The 13,189-nt window shown below is 38.9% G+C and overlaps 1 protein-coding gene across 1 annotated transcript; it reads right to left on the bottom strand.

The window, feature by feature from the left end:
• Window positions 1-5,796: 5,796 nt before the first annotated feature.
• On the bottom strand, window positions 5,797-7,344 carry LOC111551089 (germ cell-less protein-like 2). Its single transcript, XM_023224891.1, has one exon. It carries the CDS (start codon window positions 7,342-7,344, stop codon window positions 5,797-5,799), a length of 1,548 nt encoding a protein of 515 aa, XP_023080659.1.
• Window positions 7,345-13,189: the final 5,845 nt, after the last annotated feature.

Below are 13,189 nucleotides of genomic sequence, written 5' to 3'. Positions count from 1 at the left end.
TGCTCACCTATTTGTGTGCATATGATGCAGTCATCATGCTGGGGCATCAAGTATTTTTCCAAATTGAATGAGTTCTATCTGATGAATGCACTGTTTTATGAAGAGAAACAAATTTGAAGCAAAATGAGCTTTGGGGGATAAGGGAGAATTTGAATGAGATTCTTACAGTGACATTCTGAAGAAAATGGGCCTATGGACAGAGGAATAAGCAGAAGGACAGGATGAACTTTAGAGGAGATCGTCTGTGAATAAGCTGTAGAAAGTAATATTAGCAACCAATTCTGAATCTGTTTTATGAATATGGCAATGTTTAAAAAGTTTTTCCTGAACTGTTTAGTAAATTCAGATATAACTATGGCAATAAAGGTGGGCCATATGTCACAAAAAAGGAGTATGCTTTAATATTATACATAGATTTGGCATTTCATTAACGGCTTTACATTAAATAGATGACTTATATTAAGGGGAAACCAAATATAAGATAAAGATAGGACAAATGCTAGATAAATTGGATAATGTGGATAAATATAATATAAATATAAATATAAATATATATATATATAGGAGTTTAATAAGGAGTATTAGCTCACATGATCACAAGGTCCCACAATAAGCCATCTGCAAGCTGAGGAGTAAGGAAGCCAGTCCAAGTCCCAAAGCTGAAGAACTTGGAGTCCAATGTTTGAGGGCAGGAAGCAAGCATACAGCACAGGAGAAAGATGTAAGCTGGGAGGCTAAGCCAGGCTCGTCTTTTCACTTTCTTCAGCCTGCTTTTTATTCTCGAGGTGCTGGCAGCTGATTAGATTGTGCCTACCCAGATTAAGGGTGGGTTTGCCTTTCCCAGCCCACTGACTCAAATGTTAATCTCCTTTGGTAACACCCTCACAGACACACCCAGAATCAATACTTTGTATCCTTCAGTCCAATCAAGCTGACACTCAGTACTAACTGTCTCAAGTCCACCCCTTGTCAACTTGAACTCATACACATCTCCTGAGATCGTACATAATCTCCAAATCAAACAATAGCATGGACATAATTATGCCTAACATAATACAACTATCCTTCATACAACTGTAAATGGACCAATCCCTAATCAAAATGTTATTACATAAAGTGAACAACACTTAAATGCTGATATGAAGTCAATAATTCTTATGTCACATGATAAAGGAAAAAGGAAATAAAATGAAGATATTTTCTTAGCACAACTGTATACATGCACAAACATGTTTTTAACAAACAAAGAGGAAATACTCATGATAATTATAGTCCTCATTTCTGTAGCTGGTCACATAGTTGTAGCTGGTAGTGATAACTACCTTCTTCTACTACCTATTCTGGATTCCCTTTGCCTTCAGCAAGCATCTCAGCAGGTCATGGTTTTTTTTTTTTTTTCCTTGGTGGAGTGACCCAAACTTTCATTCCTTCATTCTTGAAGGGTCTGGACCATTTGTAGTCCTGCCCGGATTGGGCTGTTGTAGTTTCCCATTCACCTTAATTACAGGGCATGGTAATACTAAGAGACACCTCAAGAGATCTCCTGTATTCTACACATTCTCTTCCTTATCTCTATTGTGTAGTCGTAGACTGATTTTATCTTGATAGTCTGGGTCAGTCACCACAGCCAACACTGTAACTCCCTTAATAGCCTGTTTACTTGAAGGTAAGAAGAGCCCAAAGTGTCCAGGTGGCAATCTTAACTTCTCATTTAATGGAATCGCTGCTGTGTCTCCTGGTGGCAGCATTCTTCCCTCTGGAACTAAGACCTCTAGGCCAGCAGAGCATAATGTCATGTGAACAGGAAGCAAAAATTTTGCTAGTAGCTTGCTAGGGGTGATGGTGAGTAGTGCCACTTCCACTTCCATCCCTTGATTACTAGACCTGTGATTAATCAGCAAATGCCAGACCTCTACATGAGTCAGACTATTCTGATTGCTGCTTTGCCTCTGCTGTCCATTACAGTAGCTATGCCTGGCTTTCCTTTGACTGTTAAGTGCCACCACTTGGCCCCTGCTGCCCTGGGACCCAAGTAGTCCCACTGCATTTAAATTTTGTAGTTGAGTGACTGTGGTTCCCACTGTTAGATCTCAGATACAGGGAAGAGCAATTACAGGGCTCTTCAAAGATGCAGGTGCTGCCCTCACAAACCTATTTCACAAAGCATTGGTCATGGGTATATCTTTGGGACCATCTCAGCTGGGAAGAGGAGATCTAAAGTTACTAATTCACTCCAACATCCCAATCTCCCTAAGCCTTTGGATCCCTTCCACTACATTAAACCAAAGGAGATAAGGCATTTTCCAGCTCGCTCACAGTGGGCCATTTTTTAATCATATTTCAGTTAACCAAGCAAATAAACTATTAGAACTTTTTTTTTTTTTTTAACTCCCCAGGCTCCAACATTAAATGCAGAATCTCTGCTTAGTAGACCCAAATCAATAAAAGTGTGATCCAGCTCTATGTTATTTCCACCATTATCCCAAACCCTTAATATCACTTCCCATGCCTGTTCTCCAGATTTCTGCTTATATAAATTAGAAAAAATCAAACAGTTCTTTTCAAGTGTAGTGCACCTCCTCATGGGTCACACACTGAACTTCACCTCGAGGGGCCCACTAGGACTTTAGTCCAGTTATAGGTATAGAAGTAAACAGGGTTGTTGGTGTTGTGGGTAGCTCCTAAGGAGAAACAACAATATCCTGCCTGGCAACTGTCTCGGGGAGGCCATTACTGTTGCCTCAGGCAGTGCAGGGTTTATCTCCTCAGACAAAGATGGAAAGGCTGATGGCAGTGTGTGTCAGGAGGGGATATTGCCAATATTGGGGATCGAGAAGATGTTTCTTTTGTGAAAAAGTTTCATCAGAGTTTACAAGCTCAGTATCCCCAGCTTTATCAGGGTTCTCCCCCACATCCCCGTTTTAAGTTTCAGGGTCCCATTATTTGCCAATTAATGCCCTCGCTTTAACAGGGAACACCTGTTGAGGTTGTGCATGCACCTTTCACTGATGGTCAGCCACTTGCATAATAAGCACTTGTGTCTGACTTTCCACAATTACAGCTTTCTCTACAGGAGATAAGACTCACTCAGGGAAAGCTTAGCAGATTTGAGGCTCAATATTTGCTTCTGAATCCGGAAGTTAGTAATCCCTGAGTACATCATTTTCTTTCATTACTTTTCCAGTGAACTTGGGAGCAACCAACCAACTTCATTCTGTTCCTTAGTTCTCCACATATAGTCAAAGGTATTATGTATAGAGACACTAAGGTTCTTGCCTTTCACAAGTGGTTAATCAGGAGTGTCAAAAGCATTTATTTTGCATAACTCTCTAAACAGTTTCCACCAAGGACTATCAATGTTCTCCATACTATTAGTAGTACAGTCCTTAGCATTTGGGGGTCTAATCATATTAAGCAGCCAACTATAAAAACCCCCAAACCAATGAAAGAACTCCATCCTTCACACTCAGTATTAACCATCGCAACATCCTGCATATTTTGGGCAAAATAATATTTTTTTTTTCGTATTTATTAGGCAACTCACATCCTTCAGTTCTTCAATCACCTTATTTTGGAATTTAAAAAAAAAATAACCGTCTACACTTATTGTACACTCTTTCTAAAGGAAAACATAAATTTCTCTTTAAATCCTTCTAAATTATAATAGATCACAATTACAAAGAAACAAATTTGCATATTTTGTGGGTTGGACCTATCACTTGAGACTAAGAAATGATTTGCTATCAAATTATTTCCTTTGGAAATTCCTTCCCAACTCAGTGGTGCTTGTGGAGCTGTCAATCATGGTCTCATAATCTCCCAGTCACAGAGAGGACCACACGGCGCAAGCAAGGCTAATGGTTCTTCTCCAGAACTTTACAAATTATAAACAGAATCTCTTTACATCTGTGGATTACAAATTCAAAGGGTTTGTACCTGAGTCAATGACACTGTTTCCTGCTGCATGTTGAGAATCAACAAACATAAAAGATCAGGGATTAGGAAGAGCTACAGATATAAACTACTAGTAACAATGAAATACCCTTTCAGTCCCTGATGATCTGATTTTTCTATTTCTTTCATTTTGTGAGGATGCATCTCAACTAAATAAGCCAACAAATACCCTTTTAACATGAGACAGACTGAAGAGGGTTTGTGTAATTTTCAATTGAAGGAATACTGAATAATAGAGATAGAAATGACAATGTGTCAGAATAAGAAAAATTATCCATAAAGAAGGCAGTTGTAAAATGTACACATACTCTATTACTTATGAGAAATTGACCATATAAAAATTGTAGAAAAACATAAAAAATCACTTTTATAATATCATGCTGCTTATTACCTTTATAATAACCCAATAATTCAATTGCATAGAATTATATTATTGCAAATTATTTAAGTAGCACAGACTTACAATCACATCTTACTACTAATGTGCTACTGCAACACACAAATTAGGATAGAATATGGCAATATGATCTCATTTGCTTCAGTGATAATAATGTGGGTGATTCCTATGTAAAATACAATTTATCCACATGTTAGAGATTAAATTTTGAAAAACTGAAGAATTTTTTTTCTTTTTCCAAATGTGCATTTATTATTTGCACAGATACATACAAATTATTCCCATTTTAAAAGCCACAATAAAAATATACATTAACCACAGAAGTACTTACTCTAACTGGAAAGAAAATGAACATGGCTATATTCAAAACAGCAATAAACACAAAAGGTCAACATATCTAAATCATGACAAGTGTACATCTCATTTTTGACAAAAATGAGTTCCATTTTTATATGAATGCTTCATCAGCTTCTTTATTAGATCCTCTGACTTTATTTATATTTACTATGAAATTTCTGTTAACATGTGTCACTCAAAGGCACTCAACTCAGAGGTATAAAGTACTGAGCTTAAGTAGGAAACAAAACTCCCAACTAAAATTTGAACATAAATAATTCTAAAGATCAGAAAATATTAATGTTTAAAAGTATAATATCTGGTACATAAATAATTGAAAAACTCATAATAAAAGTGTACAGACTGTCAAAGAAAAGACCATGTAAGGCAAGAAATATCCTTCGAATCAAACTGATTTTTCACTCATTCAAGATCATTTGAAGGTGTGAAGCTAACTTTCATTGTTCTTAAAATCCTAGGAAAGCCAAATTTAAAAAAATAGCATGACAATGCTTAAGTTTAAAAAAAGTTTCTCAGCTTAGTCTCCAAAACCAGGAAGAAAGCATTTAATGATTAAAAACAAGTATGAACTGGAAAGATATCAGACTAAAAGGAGGAATCGTAATAAGCCGGTTTAAAATATTAAAAGAAAGCTTTAAATGCACCAATTCAAAACAGCATTTCTAATTGGCCATCCAAATTATTCTTTTAGATTATTTTAGCCAAATAAAAATAAATTTACTGATGGATAACTGAGGTCCACTAACATAAGGTAGAAACAAAGTTTAAGCTAAAAATTAAATCTATGTTTTGTTGCAGATACATGTGAGATTTACCTATAGTAATTTTCTGCTGATGCTAAATTAAAAGCACGAGTTGACATTGTACTGACAGAAATGATTCGACAGATATTTTCTTGGCTTTAAAATGTTTTGTTCATATGTGCAGAGAAATGCAATGAGGATAAGAATAATCTTCTGTATTGTCTGTACAGTTCATAAAGCCTTTACCATTGTTAGTCACCTTAGATGTGAATATCAGTAGGGCCATTAAATTAAAGCTGGTCTAAAAAGTTTTCAAAGTGCTACTGTTCCCAACCGATGAGATCTTCAGTTTTCTGGATTTTCTGGGTGATGATTATTTTCAATTCTTTTCTCTGGCGATATATACAAGAAGTTACAGCAGATATATAAAGGGAAGGTCAGAAGCCTGCTGTCGAAATTCATCACCACTTGTTCCTGATCCTTTTTAAGTATAAGTATTCGATAGCCAGTTGTTCTACTACGTAGTAGTTTTCCACGACTATCAAAAGAACCCAAACGTATTCTAAATGCTACGCTCCTTTGAGGCTGTAAACTGACAGACCCGCTACATGGCTGATTCAGTGTATTGCGTTTGAAAATGATGCATCGATTGGTGTAAGTTACAAGTAGGTCAAAGCCGAAGTTAAAACCCGTCCAACGCCAGCAGTATTCACCGTCTTTGGCAAGCTTTCTACCACACCTCATGCTATTTCCCTCTAGTTCTTCTTTATCGATTTCTTGAGGCCCTACCTCACTGTCTTGTTCGGCCCGCAGCATAGCAAACCACTGCTGTTTATACACAGAAGACAGCCATTCTGAAGGTACTATAGCATCTTGTTCAATAATTCTTGCAGAAGCCAGGTCACTGATAATATATTGTAACCTTAAATGTCTGAATACTGACACAAATGGTTTTCCTTGTTCCGTTTCAAGAAAGGTCATACCTTCAAAATCTTTTCTCTGTTTGGAAAACCAGACATCTGTTTCTGTCAAAAGCTGTTTTAAAGATCCATTCCAAGAAGGCACAAGTTGAAGAAACATCCACTTTTTTAGAGCGGTGTATACATCCATCTCCACTTGCATCACAAATAAGTTAGATGAACCAATGAGCTGTTTCATGACATTTATGCTGAGTTCTTTAAAAAGTTTAACATTCTGGTGAGTCATCAAATTGTTTAGAAGCCATTCAAGGCACTTCTTCTTTACGGAATCTAATCCATAGGTCTCTACTGATGTGTAATAGCCACACACAGTTTTCACAGTAATTGTCTCCTTCATCGTCTTACGGCATTGCTTTATTAAACCATCCAACTGCAGCATACAAGCTGCTGCCAAAATGGCAACAACTCGACTGGCCTTTATCAACACGTCATCTCCATACAGTGAACCAAACGCAACCTGCAGCGCTTCTACATCAATGTTCTGGTCAGGAATCTCCAGTTCAATAATATTCATGCTGGATTCTTTCCAAGAACCGCTGAACATACTAGAAAAGTAGCCAGATTGACATAAATATATTTTGTGTAATCGCCATTCTTCTCCTAGAGCACAAATCTTAATGTCACTGTTTTCACCATTCAAAAATAATGTTTGATAACTATATTTGGATGTACTCCTTAATTTTTTCCTTGCAGGGACGTGGAGGAGCGGCTGCTGCTCGTCCCTCTCCTCCTCACCCTCGTCTCTCTCCGAGTCAGGGCGACAGTAGCGGAAGGCCCCGCTGCGCTTGTGACTGCCCGCTGCAGGGTCTCCAGGGTCCGGCCTCCCAGCCGAGCCCCTCGCCCTGGCACCCTGCTCCTGCTGGGCAAGGGCTCGCCTCGGCTGGCCCAGCACCCGGCTGCTCGACGATCCCATGGGTCGCGGCTCCCGGGACTTCAGGGAGGCCGGAGGAGGGGGTCTCCCGCCATGGCCCGGCTGCCGCCGCCAGCCTTCCCCACCAACCGCCAGCTTCTCACGAGCAGCCCAACCGTTGCAGCGGACACTGCCGCCTCCATCCTCCGCACCCCTCCCCCACTACATATATATATATATTTTTGGAGACAGAGTCTCGCTCTGTCGCGCAGGGTGGAGCACAGTGGCACGATCTCGGCTCGAAAAACTGAAGCATTTAATACTGTTATAAAATGTATCATACACTACAATACATATGCAAATATACTCTATTATATAGCATAAGGTTACCAAAACAATCCGCATCTAAATAAATTAATAATAGTAAAGACAACAAAGATGAAGTTATAATAAATAGAACACAGCAAATAAAATCCACAACTGAACCTAAGACTCTAAAGTGCCATTCCTGAAACAGGCTCCAAACAATCAGTACAAATTTTGCATCATCACGAATTTTGCATCATTGCCAAGAATTGTAGTTTCTAGAGCAGCTTGACTTTTCAGTAGGGTATGAATATGCAATACTCAACAAACTCTTACAACTTGTTACATTTCATTCACAGATAATTTATTATGATTTTTATAATAACTCACTTGATAACTGAAAGATTTTTAATAACTAGTAAATTATTTTAACACTCAAAGTTTACAAAACTATTTATTTATATAAACAGAAAGAAGATATTTTATAATCTATTGCCAACCCATTGAAATAAAATCAATCCTCATGGAGCTGGGAAAATAATTTGAAACTATTTTTTTAAAATATAAAGAGCCTCAGACATCCATCTAGCAGATAGAAGACAAAGCATCAATTCATCCGAGAGCTGAAATCTTCCAGCGTGGCCTTAACATTTGGATCCTGCTTTGGACAATACTAAATATTTTTTATTCTAAGAACTAGCTCATCAAATCTCCTGGCAATTTGAAATGAATCCCTCAGAATTACAATAAAACAGACCTGAAATAAACCCATCAGAAATGCTTTCTTTTATGGAATCCTGTTTGGAGATTTTCAATTAGAAGCCAGGAGGCTAACTAATCATTTTTCGGATCTATGTCATCTTTGCACCTCCCACCCCCAAATATAAATCCATAGGACTTAAACCGACTCCATCTCCCACTCCCTTCAATAACATTATGTTTCCTGCTAAAGCACCATCCTCATTCTTAACCTGTCATTTTAATTTTAGTGATATATGTAATTTGCAACAAAATTGCCTATTTCCTCCAGCTTTCTTTCACATTCCTGTCTTCAAACTTTGCTTATCTAAGCCAATCATATTCTATGTTAACTTTTTGAGAAATCTTTGATCCTCATCTCTTCACTGGCATGGGTACCTTTTTATACTCTCTTAGAACTGTCTACCATTTTCACACTTAGCAAACTGTATTGTGATTGATTGGTTGCATTGTAGACTATAAACAGTGAGGTTAATAACTATATTGCTATATTCAAAATGAAATTCCTACATTTAACATATTTTTTATAAGGAGTAGGTGCCATAAATTGTGTTAAATGGATAAATAAACAAATTCAGGAAGAAAGGAAAGAAGAAAGAATAAAAAGAAAAGAGAAAGAAAAAAGGGAGTGAGATGGAACAAAAAAGAAAAGATAGGAATGAAATAAGAAATTCATATACGCACAAATGTGTAGAAGAAACATAATGTGTGTTTAGTAATAATACACCCTTAGTTCTCACTTCATACTGAAAATAATGTAGAGAAAAAGTGCAAACTTCCACAATCAATCACTGAGAACTCATAAGGGATGTGAATAAGGAAAAGAGCAGGTCAGAAATGGGGCTCAAACCATGATTAGAAAGGCAATGGCCTAAGTAATGTGCATTATAATTACTTAATTAATTATATTTGAAGCCAAACTTAACTAAAAATAGGTTGACATTTACCCCTGTTGCTGCACTATTGTGGTGGTAGTTATATGGAGAGTTCTGAGTCAAAAGAACACATTTTGGTAATTGCAAAACAGAAACAGCTCAAACAGAAAAAAATCAAAAGTCTCCTTGTACAGCTCACTGTGGCATACTGTTACAAGATCTTTGGGGTGTCAGTTTTTTTCCTGGAAACCTCTGTGCCCAGTGGCGCCTTTGCCAGAGTTCTTGTCCTACATCCAGGAAGAATGAGGTATTGAGGTATGCAGACAGATTTACTTAGTGTTAGAACAGCTCAGAGAGACTCCTCTGTGTAGGCAGGTGGTCATGTTGAGTGTGCAGCTCTAGGCAGAAAGGAGGCCCTGGAGAAGGCGGCTTCTCTCTGCTGGCAGGTCATCCCATCATCTCCAGCTCTCAGCAAAGAGGAGGCCCTGGAGAGGATGACTCCTCTCCACAGGCAGGTCATTGGACATCTCTGAAGGTCTCTAAGCTCTCAGCAGAGAGGGTAGCTCCTCTCTGCAATTGATCTCCCTTCATCTCTGCACCCTCTGTTCTGGCTGATCCTGGGCTTTTATGGACCTCAGAGGGGAGGAAGTGCCTGTCAATTGGTTCATGGGGAACCATGGGTGGCCCGGAAGAGGCACCACAAGTCCCCACTCTGGTCAGAAGGAATTGCCTGGCCCCCAGCCTTTAGGCCCTCCCTGGCCTAAAGGTGGGGCCTGACCAGGACACATTCCCTTCCACCCAGGGATCTGTCTGCCTCCCGCTGCCATTCATGGCCCCAGGGCTCGATCCCAACCCCACTCCCAGATCCGAGCTGATGCGGGGAGAGAAGAGAGGCCAGGCACGGGGACGGACGAGCAGACATCGTCGAGCCAGCAGGGAAGGGAGTGGGAGAGGCTTCCCAGCCCAAGGATGCAGGCTGCAGAGATACCCAGAGGTCCTAGGCCTGGGAGGGCAGCCACAGGTGCATCCAGGGAGCTCCCACACCTCCACCTCAGAAGGGGTGGGGCTTCCGCTTGGCCCCGGCTCCTTCCTTCCTGTTCTGTGAAGCAGGAGGCCCAGGTCTGCAGCTGTGGGTCTGGCGGCTGCAGCCGCAACCAGGAGGGCAAATCCTGCCTGTTCCCGGTCTCCCTGTCAAGAGTACAGGGAGGCTCAGATCCACAGCTGCAGTTAGGGTGGGGCTCCTGCCTGTAGAGCAGGAGGCCTGGGTCTGCAGCAGCGGTTTGGATGGCTGCATTCGCACCCGGAGAGCTCCTGCCCCAACTCAAAAGTGGCGGGGCTCCCACTGGCTCCATGGGGTGTGCAGCCCGAGCCGTGCCTCCTTGCTGCAAGTGGGGTGATGGCAGCAGTCACCGCCATCAGTACTAAAACAGGTGCTCCTAAACAAATGCTTCCTTTACATGGGTTGAAAAAACAGGTAGTTGAAAAATTTGGATCAAATGGTCAATACTTGTTCAGCATATTCAGGTGAAGATACTTGTTCAGGTGAAGATCATTATTCACCTTGAATATGCTGAACAAGTATTGCCCATTTGACTTGGAAGCTACTTCCCTGATATAATGTTATTTATTCAATGTAATTTCACCATTGGAATTTTTATATTAATGAGTATTAAAATTTTGTCTCTCATTCTAATTTTACTATATTTTAACCACCTAAATTTAAAATATCAGCTTTAAAACTACCTTATTTATGCATTTCATACTATTTTCAAAAAGAGATGATGTTTATTCCAGAGCATCATGGCAGCTCTTTTCAGTGAAAATGCCCCTGGTTTTAAAACACCAGTGCAGCCGAAATCATTGCTGTACTTGGCTGGTGATTTAAAGTTTACTCCTGGTCACCCAACCATTTATACTACTTACTATGGACTACTCAATTTAATCATTTAATAGTTTATGGTTAATAAAATACAGTTACTTTTAAGAGATAAATTATTGCTAGAACAAAGTAATTTATCTTTCAGATATAAGATATAAAAAGATTGCAATATAAAGCACAATAAAAAGTCATTCACCTTATAAATACCTCCTTTTCTCAATATGGTTTCTTTCCCTGTGATAGTATAAACTATCCTTTTGAGCAACTGCTATGAATCTTGTTTCAACAGCATAACATGCATATTCCTAGAAGAACAAATATGTCAATATGTATATTACATAAAGTATTTAATTTATATCAATTTTATTTTCCCATAATATAGTTGTAATTTTAAAGTACTGGTTTGTTCACAAATGAGAGGCTGCAGATTCTACTAAATTTTCCAAAAATTTAAACATTTAATCCAAACTATTTTAAAACTACTTTAAACATTTCCATCACACACCCAGTTGGCACATTTCAGATTATTATCTTATTCTCTGATATTAAAATAGCATCATGTCTCTTCATTTATAATTTCACTTTATCTTAATATAAAATTTTTGCCTTAAGGCCCCATTTTCCTTTGCATTATTTGAATTGACTAAACATGATTTTTTTATTTTTAAAATTTTTATTGATACATAATATTTGTACATTTATACTGGGTACATGTGATATTTTGTTACATGCATAGAATGTATAATAACCTAGTCACAATATTTAAGGTATACATTGACTCGACTAGTTATCATTTCTTTTTTCTTGTATAATTTTCTTTTTTCTGAGGAGACAAGGGCCGCACACATTTTTTGTGGTAGTTGTTCATTTAAATTTTTTTATTTTAATTTTTTTATTTTTGTTTAAATTCCAGGATACATGTATAGAATGTGCAGGGTATTTTACATAAGTGTACATGTGCCATGGTGGTTTGCTGCACCCATCAACCTGTCATCTAGGTTTTAAGGCCCTCATGCATTAGGTGTTTGTCCTAATGCTCTCCCTCCCCTCGTCCCTCACTCCCAACAGGCCCCAGTGTGTGTTGTTCCCATCCCTGTGTCCATGTATTGTCATCGTTCAATTCCCATTTATGAGTGAGAACATGCAGTGTTTAGTTTTCTGTTCCTGTGTTAGTTAGCTGAGAATGATGGCTTCCAGCTTCATCCAAGTCCCTGCAAAGGACATTAATTCATCCATTTTTATGACTGCATAGTATTCCACAGTGTATGTGTGCCACATTTTTTTATCCAGTCTGTCATTGATGTGTATTTGGGTTGGTTCCAAGTCTTTGCTATTGTAAATAGTGCTGCAATAAACATACATGTGCATTTGTCTTTATAGTAGAATGATTTTAATCCTTTGGGTATATACTCAGTAATGGGATTGCTGGGACAAATGGTATTTCTGGTTCCAGATCCTCGAGAAATCGCCACGCTGTCTTCCACAATAGTTGAACTAATTTACACTCTCACCAACAGTGAAAAAGTGTTCCTATTTCTCCACAGCCTCACCTGCATCTGTTGCTTCCTGACTTTTTAATAATCACTATTCTGTCTGGCATGAGATAGTATATCATTGCGGTTTTGATTTGCACATCTCTAATGACCAGTGATCATGAGTTTTTGTACATATGTTTGTTGGCTGCATAAGTGTCTTCTTTTGAGAAGTGCCTGTTCATAACCTTTGCCCACTTTTTGATGGGGTTGTTTATATTTTTCTTTCTTTTTATCTTTTTCTTTTTTCTTTTTTTTTTTTTTTTTGACAGAGTCTCACTGTGTGGCCCAGGCTGGAGTGCAGTAACGCGATCTCAGCTCACTGCAACCTCTGCCTCCCAGGTCCCGGTTCAAGCAATTCTCCTGCCTCAGCCTCCCGAGTAGCTGGGATTATAAGTATGCACCTCCATGTTCAACTAAGTTTTGTAATTTTAGTAGAGATGGGGTTTTGCCGTTTTGGCCAAGCTGGTCTTGAACTCCTGACCTCTTGATCTGCCCACTTCAGTTTCCCAAAGTGCTGGGATTACAGGTGTGAGCCATCGCACTTGACCATGAAT

The sequence above is a fragment of the Piliocolobus tephrosceles genome, chromosome 8 (assembly GCF_002776525.5).
Source record: "Piliocolobus tephrosceles isolate RC106 chromosome 8, ASM277652v3, whole genome shotgun sequence".
NCBI classification, from domain to species: Eukaryota; Metazoa; Chordata; class Mammalia; order Primates; family Cercopithecidae; genus Piliocolobus; species Piliocolobus tephrosceles.
The sequence above is the reverse complement of the archived record's forward strand: the minus strand, read 5'-3'. Positions and strand labels throughout refer to the sequence as shown.